Source organism: Sceloporus occidentalis, unplaced genomic scaffold (genome assembly GCF_023333645.1).
Source record: "Sceloporus occidentalis isolate IW3139 unplaced genomic scaffold, rSceOcc1.0.p SCAF_7, whole genome shotgun sequence".
In the NCBI taxonomy this organism is placed as follows: domain Eukaryota; kingdom Metazoa; phylum Chordata; class Lepidosauria; order Squamata; family Phrynosomatidae; genus Sceloporus; species Sceloporus occidentalis.
Window position 1 is genome coordinate 36,406,489 of NW_028316987.1, and position 25,761 is coordinate 36,432,249.

At 39.3% G+C, this 25,761-nt stretch overlaps 1 protein-coding gene across 3 annotated transcripts in view; it reads right to left on the reverse strand.

The window, feature by feature from the left end:
* ANLN (anillin, actin binding protein) overlaps positions 1–25,761 on the reverse strand; it is a 44,448-nt gene that overhangs the window by 5,752 nt on the left and 12,935 nt on the right. For all 3 annotated transcript variants that reach the window (XM_089532589.1, XM_089532590.1, XM_089532591.1), the window contains 16 exons: positions 23,140–23,330; positions 22,917–23,024; positions 21,542–21,653; positions 20,431–20,547; positions 19,428–19,553; positions 14,597–14,826; positions 14,233–14,384; positions 13,429–13,576; positions 12,046–12,181; positions 10,789–10,968; positions 10,313–10,439; positions 5,635–5,683; positions 5,490–5,546; positions 3,847–3,885; positions 3,576–3,597; positions 1,858–1,970 (listed from right to left, as the gene is read on the reverse strand). In XM_089532589.1, coding sequence (XP_089388715.1) covers positions 1,858–1,970; positions 3,576–3,597; positions 3,847–3,885; positions 5,490–5,546; positions 5,635–5,683; positions 10,313–10,439; positions 10,789–10,968; positions 12,046–12,181; positions 13,429–13,576; positions 14,233–14,384; positions 14,597–14,826; positions 19,428–19,553; positions 20,431–20,547; positions 21,542–21,653; positions 22,917–23,024; positions 23,140–23,330 — 1,907 coding nt within the window. The remainder of the gene's footprint in view (positions 1–1,857; positions 1,971–3,575; positions 3,598–3,846; positions 3,886–5,489; positions 5,547–5,634; positions 5,684–10,312; positions 10,440–10,788; positions 10,969–12,045; positions 12,182–13,428; positions 13,577–14,232; positions 14,385–14,596; positions 14,827–19,427; positions 19,554–20,430; positions 20,548–21,541; positions 21,654–22,916; positions 23,025–23,139; positions 23,331–25,761) is intronic.

Genomic DNA, 25,761 nt, shown 5'->3' on the forward strand with positions numbered 1-25,761 from the left:
TTCTCCCAACATTACAAGGGTTTTTACCAATGCTAGTTTCTATTTATAGAAGCCATGGAATGTAGAATCACTCTCTTACAGATTTGCTTAGCATTTGAGACTCCATAAGGATAGCACAAAGTGTTCCTGTAGGGACATTCTCCCTAAAAAAATGGCATTCAACACATCTCCAGTTGAAAAACTTTTAAATGGTCCTTAAAGCAGCACGTCAGTATAACCATAAGCAAAGTTTAATGACAAGACATAAGTAGCATGCACTGGGAACTCTTTTTGAAGAAAGCACAGCAACCTTATCCTGGAACAAACAACCCAGTAGCTCTCTCTCCTTAACTCCATAATTTATCTAGGGGGAAAAAAGAAATGAGCAATGCTGAATGCAACTAAAAGCCAACTGCAACAGAAGAAGAAAACACACAGCAGTGTAGCGCTACCAATGTGCATCATGACAGTCTGCTTCATCTTTTAAATGGTGCACCAGAGCAAGGTATTTAATTAGCCAGTTTCTTGAAAAGAATGAACATACAAAATAGTTCAGTGGTATGTCAAGAGAGTTTAAACAAACATGTGCTTACAGGTGCAGCTTCTTCAGCCTAGTGTGAAAGTTAGTTTCCTAATTCAAGGCCCTTGTTGTTACTCCCAAACTAGAGGTTCTACCAGGATAACTGTATGAATTAAATTGCGTATGTCTCTAAAAGTGTGTGTATTTATGTAGTAAGGCATGTATCTCTGTTGCTACTGCTGTCACATTGAAGAGGAAAGAAAAGAAAGGTAAGAACTTCCATTAAAGCCTAATTATTCTTCTAAATCCTGCAGATAATCTAGAAAATCCAGGAATTCCTGCAAGAATTCATTTTTTGCTAATTTCCATTTCCAAAGATTATGTATAGACACTGACATACTATTTACAGCAATAACAAATTAACAGCAATACTGTTAAGCACTCCATTAAAACATTACATATTGTTTTTCTTAAAATCCTGCTCCTGCAGTAAGACAACTAATGTGAAATTCTTTCAAGTAATGGGCAATAAGCCGTTTCAGCCTTTGGTAAAGAGACTATTACTAAATTTACATAGCAGCCATTTAAGTCACAACACCAATACATGTTTTTGTTCATGCAATGGTTACTAAATAGAAAGGCTTTTACTGAGTTGACTACCAGGGAGAAAAAGGTTTACATTCACACGGGGGGTACTGTAGCAGTTTTTGGCTGAAGAATTGAGACTTCAATATTAATAGATCTGTTTTGCTTTTTAAATACTACATACGTAGTACTTCATGCTAACTTTAAATACAACTTTAAAAACACTGACAGAGCAGCTCAAAAGACACAGGATATATCTACATGACACAACAAGACAAGGATCAGCAGGAACCCTACTTGTCATTGATAGTAACAGTACTTCTTGTTGATTGCTCCCACTTTCAGAAAATCAAAGCTCCAGGACTGGTTTATCATCTGGTGTGACAGTGGGAAATTATCCTTCCCTAGTTGTTCCCTTTCTACAAAACAGGGGGAAAAATCCACGGTTTTCCCTGGTTTCCTTCTCTAGTTTGTTGTGAGGGAATGATTCAAAAAAGGAGGGCTGACTGACTGCTGCTGCTAGAAGAAGTCATGACAAGCTGGGATTCCCACAGATCCCTGACTCACCATACCATGGAAACACATTTCAAATGTGTCCAGGACTGATCAACTGGATTGTTGCATACCAGAAATGAATGGAACTCATAGCTTCTACTGACTTGTGATTACCCCAAGCTTCCTTCATTTCAGCTTTATAATTTAGGCCAGGGTTTTGCTGAGGTTATTACCTAAATAATGATAAGCTATCAGTCTCGTGCCCACCCCTGTATTACCTTGTCCAACTGGAATTTGGTATTTCCTACTGAAGACAATGAAATTGTGCATGAGCCAACAAGAACAAAGTTACTAGTGCGCACGGCATTTGGTCCACCTGGGCTGGCCATAGCTGTAAAGAAAAATATTGAGCATGTTATTAGAGATAGTATCATCAATTGATTAATCTAACCAATTTAAAACCTTTTAAAATGACTATACTGTACTATAAGACAAGGCACTACACAACAAAACAAGGATTAGCAGGAACCCTACTTGTCATGAACTATTGATAGTAACAGTATTTCTTCTTCTTGATTGCTCTTCCTTTTAGCAAAGCAAAGCTCCATGACTGGTTTATCATCTAGTGCAGGGGTTCTCCAACCTGGGGGTCATGATTTTCTTTGACTTCAAATAGATCCTGAACTCAAAGAACAGCTGCTCTAGTGAACATGGAAGCTGCTGTAGAACTTCTAATCACCAAAGCAGCAGCTTCATGAACTTTCTTTAATGCTGCCTCTGCCCTGCATTCATCTATTTCCTTAAGAACTGCGCCTCACTCTTTAGGAACTACAGCTCCCAAAATAAGGGTTGTGACCAGCCCATCCACAAGTGGCACTTTAAGGAACTCCATATCCTTTTTCGTAAATAGATATATCTTCTGAAAATAACCTAACAATCTATTAGTTATAATGGGAGCACACCTGTTTAAACATTTCTGGTAATGGGATCTACAGATCTTTGAAAAGATCTATTTAGCACTGCCTCTACTCTCTGTTCAGTATTACAATCACTATCATTCTGGCTACCCTTCAGATTCAGACTCTAAACCCAAAGATTGAAGCAATCTCTTTAACAAGTTTCTAAACTGTTCAACCATTAATAATCTATGTGTATTATCTTCCAGATCTAAATTTTCACCCAAAGAATCCTCTTCACTATTGCTGTCATTTGAGCACTGGATTACATGCGAATCATTTAATTCTTGTTCTATTTCTGGTTCATTACCAGCTTCTATATCTAAAAGCTTTGCCTTCTTTGCACATTTCTTCCCTGCAGAAATACCTTTCTCCTCAGTCAAATCAATAGATCTACTGTACTGAGTGTTGAAGGCATGACAAGCACTCTTTCTGGATACTTGTTTTCACTAAATAAACTGAGACTGTGTATGAACTCTTCCTCTAATTGAAGAAGGAACCTCCCTAGTATTCACATCCTTGCTTAATGAATTAATATTATATAAGTTCATTGGTTATATTATATTCTTTGAATTCACTTGTATTAAATAATACATTTAATTGAAAATTCATTGAAGATGATGTTGTTGCTTGACCAAATACATTACACTATAATTCATTAATTGACCTTAGGATAGCATATACATCCTCATGTACAACTTCTTTAATGATTGTCTGTATGTCTGCTGGGCATCTATATTGCTCTGTATCCACAGAGTTGTCACTGTCAAGATGTGGAAACCCAAAAGCCTGCTGGACTCACTGTAGTACTCATATTTTTTAAAAATACATCATCAGGGATGGCTGGAAACCTAAACATTCCACTTCATTCCTTTGTGTACTACTGTTCAACTGTTGTGGCTGCTCAGAATCTGCATCTAAGGCACCAATCAGGCTGCTTTGCTTGACTGCCTTAGTGCCACCCCTTGTAAAGAACCTCCATTTCCAAGTTGGCAACTTGAAGTGACCATTGTGAGTAGAAAAACCAAAGTTTTGCTTACCTGGAGTAAGAAGGTTACTCTTCTATAAGAAAGAAAACATGCACATGGAAACAGGTTATTCAAGAAACATTTTAGGCACGTACACTTTAACAATAGCGTGGTATGTTAAAAGGCTATCCAATCATTAATTTTTTAAAGTGAAAAAGCATAGTAAATACAAATATCAAAACACTCAAAAATAATTATGCCACACTGCAAAAATCATAACTAAAGGGAGCTTTCTGAGATGACAAGTTAGTTATGAGGAATTCATTACAGCATTAGTACTTACAGTAGTAATGGATGTCAGTAATCTCTTTGGTGTAATAGCCTATGGCATTAGAGATAAAATAAATATGATGAAGCACAAATGTTAGAACCCTTTAAATTGTATGTGCTGAAGTAAAGTTGACAGATAGATAAATTCGGTTAGGTTTGCCCAAATCCAAATGCAAGTTCTGTAAGCATGTGTATCCATGTTCATACTCTTTTCTCTCTAGATCTTATATTTCATACAGTCTACAAGTTTGCCCGTGTGGCAAGGATTTATCTGAAACCTATAAATTACTCATTATATAACCTACAGCTTTGGATTGTCTATTATTTGCATATTTGCGGGGAAACCACTTTGCATATTAAAGGCACAGAACAATTTTTAAAAGTTTTTTAAAAACATTTAACAGCTCATATTGTCCTCAAAATTCTTGGAATGGGACTATGCCATCATGTAAGGAAAAAGGTTTGACCCATTTTAAATAATATGTCTCTCCCTTGTGTCAGAAAAGTACTTTTCTGGGCTAGAATTCCCAGAATCCATACTACCCATACACTGGTCATGCTGGTTGTGAGATTCTGGAGATACAATCGGGGGGGGGGGGGGGGGGGACTTTTCCAAGTTCTGTCAGGTTTGCATTGATTAATTTTCTATATATATATATAGTTTTCTTGGTTTAAAAAACATAAATACAAAAATAGGATACATACCAAATCCATTCAACCCTATACACCCACCATTACAATTTTCTTAAGATTTGCAAAAGTGGGTTGTTTTACCATTATATATATAACACACACACACACACACACACACACACACACGTCCCTCCATAGGGTTAGGGACACAAGACCCCCGTGAATATGGAAAAAACACAAATAACAGAAACACCATGTTTTTACCTGAGAGGACACCTCTCTAGGAATCTCTAGGTCTTTCAGAGCAACTTTTAGTTAAAGTTGACCATAGACATTGGAGCAGCTAGATATTCTTAGAGAGAACATATTAATCAAATCTGTGAATAATAAAAGCCACAAATATCAAAACCGCAAATATGGAGGGGTGTGGGTGTGTGGGTGTTGAAAGCCTGACAACCTTTGCAGACATTTAAGAGAGAACGTAGTGTATATGTACACCTTTAGTTTTCTCTGAAATATGCTGGAAGCATAAGCTTCACTTAAATGTCTGCAAAAGTTGTCAGGCTTTCAAAACGGGATGTTTTTCATTACTTCCTTTCACTGAAGGTTCTCTCCCAGATTTAAAGCAAACCTGCCAGGTCACTTAAGTACAAATTTATGAAATGTGGAAATTGTGTGAACATATGATATATTACCAAAGGGGCAAACACATCTTGTACCAGAAACTAGCAACTAAATGCATGTGGGTAAAGCAGGATGGTTAACAGGTTTGCCAAAAGAGAAACAAAATACTGTTTTAAATTTACAGAGTCTTGTGTCACACATGACTGAATTTTAGCCTTTGAAGTTAAGCAATTCAAGATTGCCACAATCCACAACAGTGAAACAGTAAACATAAGTTTTTCATTAATAAGGCTTAGGAACCTTTTAGTCAAAATGAAATTAAATGTGCTATGCTGACTGAAAAATTCTGGTTTTCCCACTTTGTCAATGTTACCAAGACATTATAATTATTCACTTTACCTTCGACTTAGCTGTTTTCTTCTTTTTATCTGTGCCTGTGGATTCTTTCTTCTGAACCTAATACAGAAAAAAATACATTTTAAAACTTACTGGTCTCCCCAGTATTCTACCAAGATGATACATATGAAAAATGAATGATACATACCAAGCTATAAACTTCAATATTTATCTCAAAGTCACTGGACACATCTTGCCTTAAAAAAAATAAAAAGATTAGAGCCAGTTACAAATCAGGTTTTAAAATCTAAATAAATAATTTGAATCTATACTGTAATGTCCCATGCTAAAATTAGGTCCAAGCAAAGTAATGGCCCGGACAATGTCAAAGTCATGATTGTTTGCTCAAAAATCACAGAGGGGTATCAGTTCCACTAGCTCCCAAGGCTGATTATCAAGTATTTCCAGCATTACTCAAAGGAGCATATGAATTAGATGGAAGGCCTTTAAAAAGCTGACTTTCACTACTGTACTTATCTCAGCAGCTCCATTGCTTTTCAGTGCACTCAGACCTTCATTATCAAGAGATTAGAATTGTACCTTAAATATGTTATGTGTCTGTTTTTCCTTTCCAATAAAAAAGTCAGTGGGATTTTCCAAGAGATCATTGTACAGCTTGCTGTTTACCTAAAGCAAACAGCAGTCGCTCTTAGGAATTGCAGCCAAATGGCAAAATACTGAAGTAAGTTCTAAAGAAATTAAGTAGCCAAAAAAGGAGTGTAGGTATGGAGCTGCTATAGCTTTCCACCTGGAAAATAGCTGGATTTGCCATGTAAGATATCCAATGTTTAGTTAGCAGGGGAGGGGAGGGAAATTAGAATCTCCCCCCGTGCCACCCATGACATTTTCCTTCAATCCTCAAATTTCTAACATTGGAGAGACACACTGAAAATCATTCATATCCAAAACTTTTATATTTGCTTTGTTTGCATTCTTCTTTTCTTTGCTTTTTCTGCATTTTCTTTGGATGCCTTAACTGTACTTCTATATGCTCAATTAAAGTTTTATGTTACTGGAATGATAAAAATCTTAAGGAAAAAAATTGGGAGGTGGGGAAGCAGAATTCTTATTTGGAAGGTATAAATTTCTTATTTCGTCCCACTCCCCACCCCCCATTCCATAGCTACACCTCTGCTGGACATGCAATACAGCAAACCAACAGTTTCCGAGGAGATAATAAGCAAGTAGTCCATTATATTGTACAGTGAGCCTGCACCATACGCAGGCTCCTTACAGGTGCCTTTCAGCATATGCTGAAGCTGCCTGGGAAATGGGTGCGCACCCTGCGTGCACGCATTGCTACACAGCGAGCACGAGCCCCATTATATCCAATGAAGCTTGCGAATGGCGCGCGTAGCCACGCAGCAAGCATGAGCCCCACTGGATATAATGGGGCTCAAGTTTACGCGGTTGGTTTTTTTTTTTTTTGCTTTATGCAGAGGGGGCAGAATGGATCCCCCGCATAAAGCAAGGGCCCACTGTATGTGTTAGGCTAAATTAAAATGACTGAAAGTAATCAATATTTTACTATGTGTCCAAGAATTGTGTGGGGTGGAAACGCAATGTCCATTCTGTTGCAGGAGTTTAAGAATGAAGCTTTGTTTACATTTGAAAATTAGTTCTTTAGAGTGAAGTCTCCCTGTCTGGTATTCAGAAGCACCTATTGCAGGTTATGTCTTCTTATTTTTTTAAAAAGGAAAAGAATGTGACCTAGGTTCTTTTACTATCTTCAATCACCGTTGTTTCCTCTTTCACAGCCAGCTTGTATTGTTAAAGGAGAGAAAAAATATGAGAAATAATCTGGCCATGTAGTGCAGTGTTAGTATTTTGTGCAGTGAATATGTGAGTAACCACATGTTCTGAAGAGTGTGGTGCTGGATGCAACCACAGGTTAACTAGAAGGAGCCTTCACAGGGAGCACCAATGCTTTGTTCTTCCATTTCTCATCATGGAAGACAAAGCGGTCTAATATCCTGAGAGTGTTAGATGGCTGCCTTAGGAAAGGGGGCAGGGAGTGTTGTAGAACTACCCTTCCCAAGATAGAGGCACATTGGAGGGATGTACATTCAGCTTGTAATGAGGCCCATGTAACTGCTTGGGATATCTGCTATGGTGTGCATTTGTGGATGGGGCAAATGTTACTTTGGTAGAATGAGATGTTAAATGCAGAGGTGTGTACATGTCAAGCAGTGAAACTAAGAAACAGTACACCCTTTTCTTACGCAGGGAATCCATTCCAGACTCTCCCCACTCGACGTAAAGAAAAAAATGTGCATGCTGGAGTCCCATTAAAAGTAATGGGGCTTGTGCCCACCACGGGTGTGCACCCCATTACTTCTTTCGGTGCAGGCTTCCAGCACATGCTGGAAGCCACGTATGGTGTGCCCATGTATAACATGGGTGCACGGTACATTCTTCCCCAGGGAGGTGGGGTGGAATGAAATATATGAATAACTGTATTTGAATATTTTTGTTTACTGTAGCTGCTTAAGTACTCTTCTCGTGATGTTTAGTTCCATGTATGCTCAGGAGGGGAACTCAATTTAGGGCAGCTTTCCCCAGCCATTTCAGACGTTTGACTATGATTCTCATCACCCCTTATCATTGACAATGGTAGGAACTGTACTCCAAAACATGTGGAAGCCATTAGGTTGGAGAAGGCTGTTCTACATTTGGCAGAAGGGGAGGAGGAAAGCATAAGCTCCTGGGACCTGTGAAAATGGACTTAATCTTTGGATTCAACTGTACTGTAAATACTCAAGTATAAGTCTAGAAATTTTAGTCCAAAAAGTAATGCAGAAAACCTGGGTCAAGTTATCCATGAGTTAGTGTAAGTACTGAATCTTAACTCTTATCAAAATAGGATCCTCTTCTCTGAGGGGCAAAAGGTGATAGCACAGTTCAACCTAAAACCACCAGCCCCCCTTTGCTCTCTCTCCATCATTGTGCCACTGCTGTCCTTGGGAAAATAGTGGTGTGCTTTGGCATCATTTTCCTTTCCTTCATCCTTTATATCCTTTGTTACATGCTCCTAAGTTTTATCTTCAACTTATACATGGGCTATATCAAAAATCACAATTTTGGCTCCCAAACCTGCCCTTGACTTATACATGAAGTCAACTTATAGTTGAGTATATATGGTACGTTTGTTCTGAGAACCATTCTGCCTTTGTGGAAGACACAATGGTGTTTACACTCTTGACAGTGGCGGGGGACAAAAGGTGCAAAGCAGCTGAGCTTAGAGCTCTAAATATGGTTTGGATAAAGTTCCAGGGATGGTGTGTGAATATCAAGAAAAGAATCCGTGGGCTGCAATTAGCCAAAGAAAGGTTACGCCCCAGGGAAATATTTTAATATGTGTATAGCACACTAGTGGTTTAAAACCCATTCCTGATTATGCAGTGGAAAAGCCTGATATGTCAAAGTATTATATTTGAGTCCTAGCTGAAGTCAAGGTTGCAGCAAGTCAAGATCTTCCCCATATCTCCTCTTTTTCCTGCTCCACTGAATGGATGAATTCAGGGAAGTTTTATAGATACATGATCAGAATTACTGGAGACCACTCAGAGAAAATTTTATGCAGACTTGTGATAATCTTCAGTATTGGAAGAGAACATGTACAATACATGTCATGTCAACCCTCTGGCTAGTATCTCAAAATAATCTATTTGTCATGAAGTTGGTGGTGAACCATTATGGCTGGACTTAACAGCATCTGGATTGGTGAAAATCAACTTGATTCCAGGTTCCATTTTCTTATTGTTTGGACAGGGTGCTGATCCCTGCCTGCCCTTAATTTTACAAGAGGAAATATGTGAATCTAAGAAAGAAGAGGAAACACGCCTACTGCATATTTGATAACATTTAAAACTCTTTTGAGATAACAATTATTACTTTATTTTTTTCACTAAATACCTTTAAAAGCTGATGTATTTTTTTTTAAATGGGAGGAGAGCTTTTTCAGAAAGCAGCCTGGAAGAAATCCTTATCTAATCCACAGGGGTTTGACAGTCTAGCTCTGCATGAGTTCATCAAAACCTATAGGGTAAGGTAGATTGTCCTTTGGCACCATCTAGTGGTTAACTAACTTTTTTGGATTTAATCATTCCTCAAGCAATAGCACTCATTTGTCACTAAGAAATCTAGTGTGGTTCAAAAAAAGTGGACTTCCTATAGTGCTAAGCGTTGCCCATGTAATGTGAGAAAAGCCTTCCTAATCATGGCAACAGCCTAGCCTACTCAGCATCTGAGCTCTATATTCTTTTGTTTCATTGCTCTGAGCCTGGGCAGAGCAGAAGCCTCTTTTGAGGCTACAGCATGCTTTGCATGGAAAACCCTTTGCTTATGAGGCCCTGGACAGAACCAAGAAGCAAGAAGAGGGCTGCAAGGGAGAAGGGGAAATATAGGAAAGCATGTGGTGGGATGGGGGATGGACAGAGTAAGTTATTTGGGGGGAGGAAATATTAAGAAAAATCAAGGATTAATCTGAACAGAAGAAAAGGGAAATACATCTTTTCTATTCTCAGTGACCAAAAGAAACAGGGGAAAATACGAGCACCTAGATCACAATCTGGCATTCCTAAATGGTAGGCAATGAAACCTACACTGGATTACTCTTATGTCAAACAAGAATAGTGTCTTTTATCATTTCTTTTCTGATCCCCAGTTTTCTTTAATAATGTTGGTCAGTTTAGTAAATGTGTTTTAAAATGGATTTTGTTGCTATATTTGTTAACCCCCTTGGGGTGTGCAGTATATGCAACAAATAAATATTTAACATAATAAATAAAATATACAGTACTATTAAGTAGCTAAAGAATACTTACAATGTGAATGTTGTTGGAAAAGTAAGAGCATCTCCACTCAAGGAATTTGCAGTACTTGCAAGTGGTGTAGCAACCATGTTTTCTGTTCCTGCTTTCAACATGATTATGTAGTAGTAGTTTGCCGTATCTATGAATAGTTCAATAGCACACAGTCTGTTATAACCACAGATTTGCAAAAGCTGCTAACACAGGCCTAGAGACAAAAATGTTTTATTCAGCATTTTTACTGCTTATGATATTGCTGAAGTTGCATACATCAGCTTACAGACTTATTTTTAAAAGGAAGATAGCATGCTAGCCAACAGGTGGATAAAATCATTGGGAGATGATGCAAAAATGTGTTACTGAACCCCAAATTTAACAAGTGTTCAAACTTGGTGCATAAGAAAGTAAAACTTATCCAAGAACAATACAGCAGTAGTAGCCATTATGCTGCATTAACTTCTGTACTGTAATTATGACCACACAGGCATTACCTGATTTTGTCACAGTACTGCATACAAAGTCAGCTTTCAGAGGCAGACGCATTTCTGACAGAGTAACAGATCCTTTGGTTGGAGAAACTCCAGTAGGTAGAGAATCAGCTTTAATCTTCTTCTGAAGTCCTCCATTTTTCAGTTTGTTCAGCTCTTCCAACAATGCTACTCTTTTTTCAGCTGTACAAACAGGTCATCATTAGAATTAAAGTAGCTTTCCGTCATTGCTATTTTCAATTTTCTAGCCGTTATTCATTTATATTGCTTTACCATAAGTATTTCCTCACTGAATCAAACCCATAGTCCACCACTCAGTTCAAGCAGATATCACCCAAATGTTGCCAGGTGTTCCAAAACAACTAAAGGAAAATGATTACTTTGCTCAGTGTGCCCGCTATACGTGACGTTCAGAGATCTAATGCCTTTCTAAATAGAAACTTCGGCCCTTTACAGACAGGCCAAAATAAAGCTGCTTTGGGTCACATTGGAGGTATGCCGTTTACACAATGCAGGCGTACTAAGAGTCCAGAAGTTGCGAGAAAGCTGCGCTCTAGTCCTTGGGACTGGATCGTGCCTTTGGCACAGCTTCTGGACTCGTTGTATGCATGTAAACAGCATACCTCCAAAGTGACCTGAATCAGCTTTATTTTGGCCTGTCTGTATGGGGCCTTCCTTTAGTTAACACACATAGCAAGAGGTAAGGCCTCAAATGATATTGGAAAATGAAATATTAAAAAAAAGTTCAAATGTATTTTTATTAAAGAAAATGTACTTCAGAAGCAGTAAAAGAGCATATGTTTTCATAGCAATAGCATTTATATATCTGTACTACTTAACAGTGAATTTAGCACTCTCTAATCGGTTTACAATCTTGCCCCCAACAAGCCAGGTACTCATTTTATTGACTTTTGAAAGGATGGAAGGCTGAATCAACCTTGGAGCCCTGGGATCGAACTCACATCACTGTGGCTGCAGTACCAGCATTTACTGTACCACCAGGGCTCCTTCCAACTTTTCTAAACATAAGCATTTTAATTATAATAGAAAACCAAGGTTCATGGAATACCTTCTAACACCTTAACTAATCATAATGCAAACTGACAGCGAATCAAACCAAACATTTTTGAACATTTGGAAACATAATAAAATTCTCTCTATTCCTAACTGAAAATCATAATGTAAATAATTATATTTTATAGACTACAAATACAAATCAATATACACAAAATAAATGTAAAACAAATAAAAACACCATACTTGCAATGAGAAGTAGCCTCTCGGCTTCAGCTTCTTCTTGTGAGCCCTTTCCATGTTCCTCATCAACACAACAGTTCAGAGCCTGACTCGCTTGATGTATGACAGTTTGTTGCAGATTTATTTCATTATTCAGCTCCTAAATGAGGTTAAGTGAGTGGAGATAGCAAAACAAGGACACATTAGAACACATTCGTTTGTTACATTTTCATCCAATAATTCCAGCCAATTAATTATTTGTTTAATTTAAAAACACAGGTGTGACAGAAGGTATATTAGGTTCCTCATACTGCAACCTCCAAACCTTACAAGACAAGGTAGAATCAGGAAGTACCTACCTATTGTTAATGCAGCCAATTAAAAAGTATGTACAGAATTTTAAAATGGCACAGCCATGAGCTACATTTCTACAGCATAAGTGGGTAACTATTAGTGGTTAGGGGAATATGCTGGCCAACAGAGAAAGAGCACTTTGGAGGACCTCACCCCCCACTTCATATTGGGAAAAAGATATCTCCAAGGCATAAATGGCGAAGGAGGATAGCTCTCCTTATTTACCAGTGGGTGTTTGGGTGCAAAAAATTGCCATTTCAGATTTATTTTCCAAAAACAAATTTGGGCAACCTATGACCCATATGCCATTTTTTTTCAACCATGTTCTGAACAGTGGTTCCCAAATTTTGGTTCGCCAAATTATTTGGACTTCAGGTCCGAGAATTCTTGACTGTTGGCCAAGTTGGCTAGGGCATCTGGGAGTTGAAGTCCAAAACACCTGGAGGACCAAAGTTGGGAACCATTGTTCTAGGAAGTGACAGTCTTTACTATTAGTTGAATTTATTCAGAAGTCCTGCTGTATTCAATACAGCTTATGCCTAGTGATCAAACTGCCACCTAACTGTATGTACTGTATTTTAAATATACAAAAAGAACGGATGGTAAAGATGGGAGACTAATGGTGATGCAGTCATGCTAAAGTTTACCATTTTGTTTGATAGCCAAAATAAGTTAACGTTCCTACACTTAAGTTGTGAAGGACAGAAATACTGTACATATTAAAAGGTACTGTATATGCCCAGAGCCAGAACTGTATCAACAGTCATGTTATGGTGTTCATAACAATGAAGCCACATCCAACACAATTCATACTGCCTCATATATGAATCTGTTCATCTGTGAGTTAGTATTTGTCCAGATATTAAATGGGTTTTACACTAGATCAACCCAGAATAAAAACCTTTCTGAAATCCAGGCTGCTAGTAGGCCCAAACAACTTTATAAAATGAAAACAATTGAAATATAATTCATTTACAATCTTTGTAAGAACTGTTACAGGAATATGTACACAATATGTACTTTTCCAGAACTAGAAGGCAGAGTTTTAGCTACCTGCAATTTGCTTTTAATGTTAATTTGGTCAGAACTTCCATTCTTTCTCTCCTCAAGTCTGGAAGAAACATCTTCTCTGCGGACAATTACTTGCTTTATTGAAGGACGATCAGTTCCTTTAAACCGCTGAGACCGATAGGCATCAATGCTTCCAGGGAAGAAAAATTCGGTTTTAGAAAGATGATGACTGTTTGACCCAATCTATTTCAGATAGTGTACCTGACAACTAACAACAGGCTTACAACTAAAATCAGTGTTGGCTGAAGTTGTTGCTTTACTGATCTTGCTAAAATTGGTATGAGCACTGCCAGCTCTTTCAGCTCCCTTCAAAATGAACTGAGTGTGGCAATATGGATTTGTGCCATACAAATTCCTGAATAATGCTAGGTGAACAGATTCCCTTTAATCTTAAGCTCTGTCCATGTACAGTTGCCCCTCCTTTCTCATGAACTTGAGGTCTGCGGTCTTGAATATTCACGGAGGGGGAGACCTCTGTTATTTCTAATGGGGTGTACATGCTCACGGGCACATTCCACATTCAAGCCTATGGGGCTTGAATATATGCGAGTCTTCATTTTTGCAGGGGGTTCAGAATGGATCCCCTGAGAAAATGGAGGGTCAACTGTATTCCAAAAGTGTCACAATGCCCTGCAACTTTTCCCATGAGTCTATTCTCCAAAAAGACACCTGACTATTCTTGGATGCTGCCAACTGTTTAACTGTCTTCTCTTATGTTTTACCACCATTACTACAAGAGGGATCATATGATAATTCATATAAGCACTCTAAACTAGGTATTATTACCTATACAGAAGATTGCGCTCCTCTGACAAGGAGCTAATGCTGCTTCCCGATTCAGTTCTGCAGACAGACATTCTCTGAAATTTGCTGGACTTTGGGCTGTCATCACTTGCATTGCTTCCTTCACCAACTGATTTATTAGGGGAAGCAAAAACCTGAATAACCGAGAGAAAGGGGTAGTTGACTTTTCTTCAAATTTTTAAGTGGTTACATTTTGCTATATTTATTTGAAGGGATTTTGTTGTTAATATAGGAAGCATCCAAAGGAAAACAGTGGACATTTGAAAATCTATTATCTCATTTCCTGGGAGCTTACTCTACTTAGATGTGCACAAATAAAGCTATCATATTTAGTACCCTTTCTTACCTCTGGACTTACAACAGCAACAGACTCTGTTAAGGGTGTTAAGAGTGACATTGATGAAATGTTCAATGTCTCTTCTGCTTCTTCTTCACTATCACCTTCTAAGTTAATACTCATTTCTTTTTTAAGTTTCTCTATGTCAGGCCCACCTTCTTGAAGAACTTCATCAAAGATGTCATTTATCACCTTTGAACTATTCATCTCGTCATTCACCTCAGTTTCGTGTTCTTCACCTAGAAAAAAAACAAACCATGATCTCTTAACACTTAATAAATTTTCTCCTTCCCCTCCATATATTTGCTTACATATAGAGAAAAAACCAAAGTGATGGACATACCAGAAACTTATCAAATTACTCCCTGCAATAACTTATAGAGAAGGTAGTCCCACATGCTCAGGCAAATAGTCTGAAATGTCTGATCTACAGTGTAAAATAGCCATCTCCACCCTCATGCTAACCAGATGATTTAGAATCATAGAATCACAGAGCTGGAAGAGACCATCCAGTCCAACCCCATACCATGCAGGAATTCACAATCAAAGCACCCCCAACAGATGGCCATTCAGCCTCTGTTTAAAGACCTCCAAAGGAGACTCCAGTACTCTCAGAGGGAGTGTGTCCCACTGTCGAACAGCTCTGTCTGGAAGTTCCTCTTAATGTTTAAGTGGAATCTCTTCACCCATAGCTTGCATCCATTGTTCCTTGTCCTAATCCTTGGAGCAGCCGAAAACAAGCTTGCTCCATCCTCAATATGACATCCCTTTAAATATTTAAACAAGGCTAATCGTATCACCTCTTAACCATCTCTTCTCCAGGCTAAACATACTGTACATAGTTCCCTAAGTCACTCCTCATAGGGCATAGTTTCCAGATTACAGTTCCCATCCTCCCTGACAATATTAGCCATGTTGCCTGGCTAATGGAGCCTAAAATATTTGGCAAGCAACTGAGTGGAGAAGATTGTCAGATGCCCCTACAACTCAACTGAACACAAACATCTGAGAATGTACTTAAGACCAAACTGTATATTACAAGTGATATTCATATATAACAAATTGTAAAAACAACTGGGCTGCTTATTCAAACATAGCAGGAGCTGCACCCCTAAGTGAGACTACTCTCCAGATGCCCCTGCATTGATTCCCTGCTATGTTTTTCCTGATAAAATCACTGGTTTCCATTTGCTTTTTTTTCTCAGCATGTTTAAATTTGCTATTGTTGAAGCCATTGTAAGTGAGAAGGGGAGGGGAGGTTGTGGGGTATTTTTAAATTAAGAAGGCGTAAAGGTAAAAGGAAAAAAGTATAAACTTAGAAAATTGAACTGAATAGATTTAGCATGAAAAGGAAGAATTTCTTTTAATTTAATTTAAAAGAATTAAAACAATCCTTTTAACCATCCATTAAGAAGCCAAGCCCTTCCTCCAGTCGATCTGCCTTGGTCCAGGCCTCGGAGGTGGAGAAGAACTGCTGGAACTGATCCCATTCCCCACCACCACTCCCCTCTCCTTTTGTGTCGTGTCTTCTTAGATTGTAAGCCTAAGGGCAGGGAACCGTCTAACTAAAAGATTGTATGTACAGCACTGTGTAAATTTACAGCGCTTTATAAATAAAGGTTAATAATAATAATAATAATAATAATAATAATAATAAGAGAGACACTAAAAATTTATTGTTGGCAAGGCAGGAAAATGAAACAGACATAGATTCTAGCCTTCTGAGCTTACAGGAGAGAACTAACACCATGTTATATGGGTTGATCTTCTACACTATCCAGAGAATGAAGCAGATTTCCTGTACAGTGGTGCCTCGGGTTACGAAATTAATTCCGCTGTCAATTTCGTAACCCGAAAGGCTTTCGCAAGCCGAATTCCCATAGGCGCTAATGGGGAAAAGCCGCGATTTGGTGTGAAATCCGTAACCCGAAAAAACTTTCTTAACATCCCACTCACAATGTTTTCCAATGGGATTTTTTCGTATCCCGAAAATTTCGTAACCTGGGTATTTCGTATCCCGAGGTACCACTGTATACTGTGCAGCTCAGTCTTAAACTTTCAATAACTTGCATACTTCTACTCACAGCACAACCATCAGTTTTTCCAATGCCAAGTCAAATGATCTTTATTTTTATTTGTCATCTCCCACACTCATCATCTAGGCTCCCTTTTATTTTTAGACAAAGTGTTATTTTCACAGCTATTTTTAAAAAGCATCAATTTTTCAAAGGCAGTTAAATTAGGGACAGCAGTGCCCCTACCTCTATGCCTTGTCTTAATGAATCAAAATGCAAAGTGCATTAAGATAATTTGTTTTCTATAGTTTGTTTTCTTCCCACATCAAAACCAAACCATCCCTTTTCTCTTCCGCCAACAGCTAGGTTTCATTGGTCTCAATGTTAGTCCAATAAGAGTAAACACAGTAAATCAATGGGATTTACATAACTGTTCAATGGATCTGATCTAGTTGTGCATAGCAATTAAATTTAAGCCATTAATTTAAAAGGTCTTGAAGGTGGGCCAAGCAGTTATTTTTAAGATACTGTTTTTAATGTCTTCACCGAAAAACAAGGATAAGATCACACAGTTCAGATAAGGTGGCAGAGTTCATACAGAATTAACAGTATGAAACGATGAGAGACAAACAGTGAGAAAACAAAGACTCCAGAAGGTATTAGTGAGTAAAGCCCTTATGTCCTGGGCATGCTAAAAACTGGATAACTTTCTGCCCACAATGATTCTGGGATGCAACAGACCATGGCTGGAATACTGGCTTGAGGACTTCCAGCCATCCCATAACTTATACCATCTTAGACTTGGATACATTTCTTTGAAGTCACTAAATGCAATCTCCCATGCATTCTAGCTACTTGGGTTAACTATCCTAGTAACCTGGCCAGCCAATTTGTTCCTTCAGTTCTAGCACATCCAGACTATAAACATTATAACAGATCCTTCATTCTCTAATGTAGTAATCCCCAAAATGGGTAGTATGCCCCCCTGGGGGAGATGGAAAGATCGGGGGGGGGGGGGAATGAAGAGAAAAGGGGGCAGCAGGGGACCTTTCAGTAAAAGTACTGGTGTGCAAGAAAGACAAGGAAAACCAATGGCTTTTAAGACCATGCTGGGGATGAGAGTAGCATGAAAATTCTTTTCAGGGTCCCCATTAACCACTGCATAGCCACGTTGATTCCTTTGTGCAGTGGTGTCTCCTGCTCTTCACCTCCCCACACAAGCTCACTCCCTTAGTATTTCATTAGTAGTAGTGGTTGGAAAAATCTTGCGAGGCTTGGGTGCCATTTTGTGACAGATCAATTGACAGGAATGAAGCATTAGAACATGTTTTAGACAGGGAAATATGGTGGCAAAAAGAAGCTTTCAAATTTCTTTCAAGGATTCTCTATCCTTCTAACTCCCAAAACATTCCCTGGATTCCTCCTGCACCCATGAAGCTGGAGGCTGCTGTCTCCTGTTCCAACAACAGCCTTCTGCTTCAGGTGTCAAGAGAATGAAGAATCTCTGGATTCCTCCTGCATCCCACTCACAAAACTGGAATCTCTTATGTGAATGGGAGACAGCAGCCTCCTGCTTTAGGAGTTTGGAGGACAAAGAAGTTACTTAAGAATTGTTTATGTCACAACTATTGCCATTACATTCAGTGATATATGGAATTATTAAGGTGTAAACATTAGAAGAATGTTAGAAGGGGAGACACCAGCCTCAGGAGAGGAGTGCAGGAGAAATCCAAGGATTCTACTTTGGGATTTAGAAGAAAAGAATCCCTAAATTCCTCCTGCACCCCACCCCCAAAGCTAAAGGCTGCTCTCTCCCATTCTAACAACAGGCTTCTATTTCAGGAGTTAAGAGGATGAAGAATCCCTAGATTCATTCAGCACCCAACTCCCAAAGACGAAGGCCACTGTCTCCCATTCTAACAGGCTTTTGCTTTGAGAGTTAAGAGAATCAAAGATCCCTGGATTCCTCCTGCACACTACTCCTGAAGCTGGAGGCTCTTGTGTCCATGGCAGACAGCAGCCTTCCTCACTCCCTGAATCTCCTGCCTGTGTCTTCCTCTCACAGACTGGGCCAGGCCATACCAGGAGGACGGAGGAATCCCCTGTCTTGCCTCGTCTGCTACTCTTCTCCTAGAGGATATTTGAAGCTCAATGCTTGGAGAAAAGAGAGGTCTCTTTTGCCCCACTTTCTGGCCACACCTTCTCTTCCGCCGAACTCTTTGTGTCTTACAAAGTATGACTTCACCCTGTTTCTTCCCAAAGGAAGACACTTAGGGAGCAATAGTGTCATTGCTTGAGTGGTGGTTGTGGTGTCACCCCACTAATGGTGTCACCTAGTGCAGTCCACACACTGCATGCCCCCTAGTGACCTAATATCAAGAAATACATGTGGGAAGCGGGATATTAGGGTTGTCATGCAAGAGGAAAGGGGGTGGTAGCCCCAAAAAGCTTAGGGACCATTGCTCTAGTGGAACGGAGAAGGCAGTGCTGAGTAACTGGTACTGAGGATTTATGCAGGCAGAAAGGTTAGGTCAGATCTCGTAGTCACAGAGTGATTGGAAACATAAGTAGAAAATAAAAAACCCAATATTATCTTAAGCAAACACTTAAAGTTAAGATGCAGAGCTGTGAATCTAATAGTATCGTTTTTCTTTCCTTGCATGACTTTTTTGAAAATAATGTTTGCTTAATGAAGAAGTTTTGAAAGCTAGTGTAATATATTTTGCGCCTTTTGGTTAGGCTAATAAAGATACTACCAGCATGTGTACTTAAGCTTTTATTTTATGGTAAAACAGCTACCCCGCATATTTATTTATTTTACAAACCTTTGTGTTGGGCAGGAGTTTGCTCAAGATTTGAATTAGACACACTGTCTGCAGAGGTCTTTGGTGAGAAGATGTTCAATGAACTGTGTTCTTCAGTCTTTTCACAATCGGTTTCCACATTATAATCTAGAAGTTTCCAAAGGAATAAGAAAATTACAGCAATAGTGAATTTCTGAACAAACTTTATCTATTTATTGCAAATACCAATAAGGAAGATTTTCTATATAGTCCTCCTGCTATTATCTAAATTTTGATGAAGCATATTTCAATAGTCTTATTCTCTTTTTCAGCTTTCCAACTGCATTATCTTTATGAGATCAAGTAATTTCAGTTACAGTCACATCACTATACAATTCCTTGCCTTGTAAAATTTGCTTCATCTTCTCTTTGTGTCTTTCCAGGCAGGTTCTAATGCTCTAGCTGTTTGCATCAGCTTTTAATTATTAGTTTGAACCTGACATGTTTTTAAAATAAACATGTTAAAAATTATTGCTATTTAATGCTGGTCATTTTAGATGGTACTTTTTCATTTTTATACTCATGTTGTGCTTTATAGTGAAATGTTTATATGATTTAATTATGAATTATGTTGTTGTGCAATGACATTTTCCAAATACCAACAAATTTACCTATTTCTCAAAGATTAGCTGTGAAACACTGTGAAGGTTTAAGCTTACTGATTTTTGTAAAACTTCTTTTGAAGGATTAAATATGTACTTATTATTGTTGTTGTTGTGTGCCTTCAAATCATTTCCAATTTATGACCCAAAGGCGACCCTATCCTGCAGTTTTCTTGGCAAGTATCTTCAGAGGGAGTTCGCCATTCTCTGAGGCTGAGAGCATATGACTTGCCCAAGGTCACCCAGTGGGTTTACACGGCTGAGCAAGAATTAAACCCTGGTCTTCATAGTCATAGTTCGATGCTCAAACCACTATGCCACACTGGCTCTCTATATGTATATAATAAGGACTAATTCAGGAAACAAAGTTAGAAAATACAAACCTTTTTGTTGTTCAGAAAGCTGTTCAAGCTTTGAGTTAGAAACTGTTTTTATAGGAGTCTTTGGTGAGAAAATTCTCAGAGGAGTGTGTTCTTCTGTCTTTTCATAATCTGAAGTACCTAGAGGGTTCCAGGCAATACTTGACTCAATAAAGTAAATAATTTTAAAATAATGTTCAAAACTTCAGTAAGGTAAAGCTAGTTTGTAAGTGGTCTGTGTAAGTCTAGATTTCTTGAAAGAATAGGAAATCACAAGCCTCTACTTTTAGAAGATAAATTAACTCATTTAGTAGCATCTTAATTTGGCAGGAGAATTTACTAAAATTCTAAAGTCATGGTAGTACAACAATATTGGATACAGCCAACAATATCTTAAGGAGGCACATCTTTCCTATTGTGTGACAGAGACCTTGGTCTTACTCACATATCCTTTCCCAATTTGTATAACAACAGTAATAAGGTTCAATTATGTCACATTAATCTAATCCACATGGCCATATGCTGTTCTCTATTCAGCAAGAGAGGATGGGAAGAGGGTGTACGAAAACTCAAGATTTGCTGTGTCATAGAAGTTTGGGGAAATAATATCTGACTAGTGTCATATATAATATATATATTTATCCTATATATGTAAATATTGCAGATCTAAAAATTCAGTGGAGATCTACTTTGTGCTTTTGCATTTTATTTTAAAAAGCAGAAGAGGCAGGGAGAGAGTTTAGCCATGTATACTTGTCAAAGTTCTAGGGGGGAAATTATCTAGCTCAGCCTTTCCCAGCCTGCTGCTCTACACATTTTGTGTTGTAACTCCAATCAGCCCAGATAACATGCCCAATAGCAAGGATACATGAGAAGTGAAATCCAAAACCCTCATATCAGTTATCCTACTAGCTGTTTCATCTCTTACATGACTGCATAAAAATGCAAGGACTTGTTTTACACAAGCAAGTAAAGCATTCACTGACAATATCCTAACAACAAATACTGATACTCTGAAATATAAACTAGATTTACTCTAAGCATTTATGAGGTTAAGATTCAAACAAATTCTTCTTACCTTCACTAAACCATCCTTCATATTCAGATAATCAATTTCAACCTAGAGTATACTCACCTGAAGATATGCTTTCTGCTACTGTCTCAAGTCTTGTGGCTTTTTCTGCTGCTAACTGGGAACTATCACCTGAACTGGGGATATGCTTTGAATTAGCTTGAAACTGAATCTCCTAGGGGGGAAAATACATCATGGTCAGCATATATAAACTGAAGGAGATATTTCTAATGCTATAAAGTCTTAAACATGTTTCCAGATTGTTTCTTAGAATTCATAATGTATAACCTCTTCTTCAACCCCCCATTTACCCAAAGAAAACAGTTTGGAACAAAATGAGACTTTGTAAAGGCAAAGTAGCTTAACATGGCATACCAATAACAAATTACTTTAGCACAGTGATGAAGAAACTTTGTGGGGCATTTTCCCAAGGACACCCTGAGCCAAATAACATCAGGGTTTGTTGTTGTGTGCGTTCATGCTGACCCTAAGACAAACCTATCATGGGGTTTCCTTGGCAAGTTTCTTCAGAGGTGGTTTGCCATGGCCTTCCTGAGGTTGACAGCATGTGACTTGCCAAAGATCACCCAGTGGGTTTCATGGCCAAACTAGGAATTGAACACTAGTCTAGAGTTGTAATCCAATGTTAACCCCCCAACCCCCAAATCATTGTTCTGGGCTAGAGTACCAGCTAGAGTTCCTCCAGTCAGCACTTTCACAAGAGATTCAGCTTCACTCTGTACATTCCTCAGGACTGGAAAACCTGTGCAGAATGAAGCTGCAACCTCTACAGATGCACTGCCCAGAAGGATGCTTCTCCAGGAAGCATCTTAGCAGTGGTGGTTTCACTCATTTTTTGCTCTCTTTTGATGGGGGAAGCAGGGGAGGGATGACACCAGCTCAGCTGGTTCCTCAAAACATTGATTGACTATACCTCCAGTTTTCCTCCCCCTGTATGGAAAAGGCAAAGGAGGAAGAAGACAACTAAATCATGGCCTTCAGGCAGTGGATAATATCATTCTCTCCTCTCTATTCTGAACGGGTAAACATTTGACAAGGAAGGGGTGTTAGCCCAGCGCCTCATCTACCATGCCAAATTTGCCCTACAGGCCAGAGTTTCACTATATGCTTTAGAGTATCAGACTGATTAGGGAATAAAAAGCCCTTTTGGGAGTTCTATAACATACTGGAGTTATGTGCATTTGAAAATGCATAGTATTAGTGAAGAAAACTGGGATGCTTATTGTAGGAAAAAATGCATAAAACCTGCACATAGAGATCACATATGACTTGCTTCTATAGGAACAACTCATGATCTACATAAACATCTCAACCCATTATTTTTGCATGCAGAGTAAGCAGGACAAGAACACAGAAAGCATTGGCATTTGCCTATGTAGATGTTACAGATCCATTAAAATAGGATCCAACATTTTACCTGTTTTGTTTCTTGACTTTTCTTCTTCAAGTTCTCTTCTCGTTCAGCACCCCACAAGCTGCCCCTATCAAACCGCCCTCTAATGCATGCAAGTTCTCGTTCACGTTCCTGAACACATCAAGAAAAAGTAAATGTAACATTAACTTGTACTCATTATCTCTAGTATAATGCAGTATTTTGGCATGATCATTCCTCATGTTCTTAACTAGATAGTAAGTCATACCTGTTTAAGTTGATGTGCTAGACTGGCAGTTGAGGATACTTCATTCTGTCTGAAGAGTCTTTCTTGGATTGTCTTTGTGTTTGGAGTAATAATGGGAGTTCTGTGTCCTCCAACGATGACAGGACTTTGTGTAGTATGCTCCTGGCACCGCTCTCCAAAACGTTCTAGAAAAGGCTTAATGCCTGATCCTCCTATAAGAACAATGGGTTTTGCTTCATTAACAAGTTAGGTTCTTCATGATTTAGAAATAATGTGAAGTGTAGCATGAAGTTGTTTTCCAAAGCTTCCTTCTATACTACACAACCAAATGCCAGCTGTTAAATATGTTCAAATATGGAATGTAAGTACTAAGGATAAGAAATAACATTTCAAGGCACCCATAATATGAATATAACATGCCTGAATACACCATCAAAACATCTTAAAACACAGTGCTGTACCATATAGATAGCTATACAGTTGGCCCTTCACATTCGTGAGGGTTAGGGGAACAAGACCCTTGTGTGGAAAAGACAAAGGAAGAAGAAGGCAACTGAACCATGGCCTTCAGCCACCTCCCCTCCAATTCCTGGGACAGCTAGCTACAGCTTGTGTGCGAGCCTATCCCACATCCCCTCCAATGCCTGGGACAGCTGGAGCAAGCTGTCCCAGGCATTGGAGGAGATGGGGGGAGTGGCTCACGTGCAGGTTGCAAATAACCAAATTTGCAAATGCCAAGTCCGTGAATGTGAAGGGCCGACTGTAAAAAAATTTTTAAAAAACATTCAAACTTTATGACTGAGCTACCTTCAATCTTCTCTAGATGCTGCAAGATCTCCTAAGACTTCTATGGCTAGATCACATTTGTTTCCAAGCAGCTACCAGGTAGACCAATCCAGCATAGATTAAATATCTGCCATCAGGAACTACTGTATATACTCATATATAAGTCTAGAAATTTTAGTCAAAAAATTGACCCAAAAAACTGAGTTGACTTATCCATGGGCCAATGCAAGGACTATACTTTAACTCTTATTTTAAAAAAGGAACCATCCCCTGGTGAAATGCAAGAGCATAATTTGTTCTGTAAGCACCGACTCTGAACTCTGAACCCCAATTCTCTCACCCATCCAGCCTTTAGGATGAGTACAAACAGTTATGCCTGCTGGGATATTGTAAATTCTTTGGCATTGTTTTCCTTTGCTTCATCCTTTAGATCAGTGGTCCACAAATAGTTTTGGGCTACAGTCCTCTTTCCTTTTGGGCAACAACCCTATCGCCCACCATGCATATTTTTTTATATTAAATCTGCTGTTCTCCATGTAGTCATGCTGGCCACATGGCCAAGGAATGATCTCTGACGATACTGGCTTCCTCGGCTTAGTAACGGAGATGAGCACCGCCCCCTACAGTCGGACACAACTAGATAATCATGTCAGTGGAAAACCTATACCTTTTCTACTGCAAATTCAGAACAATCAGTCATGGTTGCTACTCTCTTTGCACCCAGTCACCTTGGAAACAGCAACCAAGCAGCTCGCTCAGCAGTGACCAAGAAGCTTCTTGCTTGTGCCAACCTTGCAGCTAAGGCCAACACAGGTGAGAAGCTTCTTGGTTGCTGTATGGCTACTCAGTTGCTGCTCCTTTTGTGCCCTGTCATCCTGGGAGCAGCAACTAAGTAACTGATTGAGCAGCAACCAAGAAACCTCTCACTCATGCCAGCCTTGTGGCAAAGGCTAATACAGACAAGAGGCCTCTTGATTACTGGTCAGGCAGCTGCTCAGTTGCTGCTCCCAGGGTGATCAGGTGCAAGGGAGAAGTTTCTCCCTAGAGTGAAGGAATTCTCAATCCTTCATCAGGGCAGAGAAGGGTGCAGCCAGTGTGTGTGTGTGTGTGTGTGTGTGTGTGTGTGCGCGCGCAGGGGGATTAGAAGCCATGTGCTCTGGACTGGAGACTAGTGTGGGCCAGGAAGAGATGTTAACTACAGAAGCTGCTCCAAGACAATTGACTCTTTCCAAGAATTGAGCACAGATACCCCTTCCCTAGAGGCGTATTCCCCTCACATCTTCAAGTGTCCACTCTCCCATAAAAAAAATTGTTGCTTCTGCTATCTCTTCTCTCACCCTGTCCAATGAAAGAAAGCAAGAGCAGCAGTGCAACTCCAGCCTGCCAACCAACACAACTCACAGAGCTTAAGCAGGATCCCAAATTTGAAAGCTTCTTTTTGCTGCCAGTCTGTGCTCTAATTCCAGTCTTGCCCAAAATGATACCGCTCTGAGCCACAGAAGCAATTCCCTGTGCCCAAGCCTCACACATGTTTTCCAATGACCACTACTAGCAAAAGATGCTGGTAAGGGAGTGAACTCACATAGGCAGGCAAAGAATGGGAGACCCTCCCACACACAAAATGATCAGCAAGGCTGTGTGGTGGTTTTCTGGGAACCCTGAAAAGAGGTTAATAAAATCCTTATCCCCACCATGGTCCTAAAGACTGCTGTTTCCCCTTGTCTTTCCTGCACACCAATACAGTGGAGCCTTGCCTTACGTGGGGGATCCGTTCCGGACCACCACCACCACACGGGGTGGTGGTGGTCCAGAACGGATTCCCCACGTAAGGCAAATCCCATGTAAGCTCGAGCAACA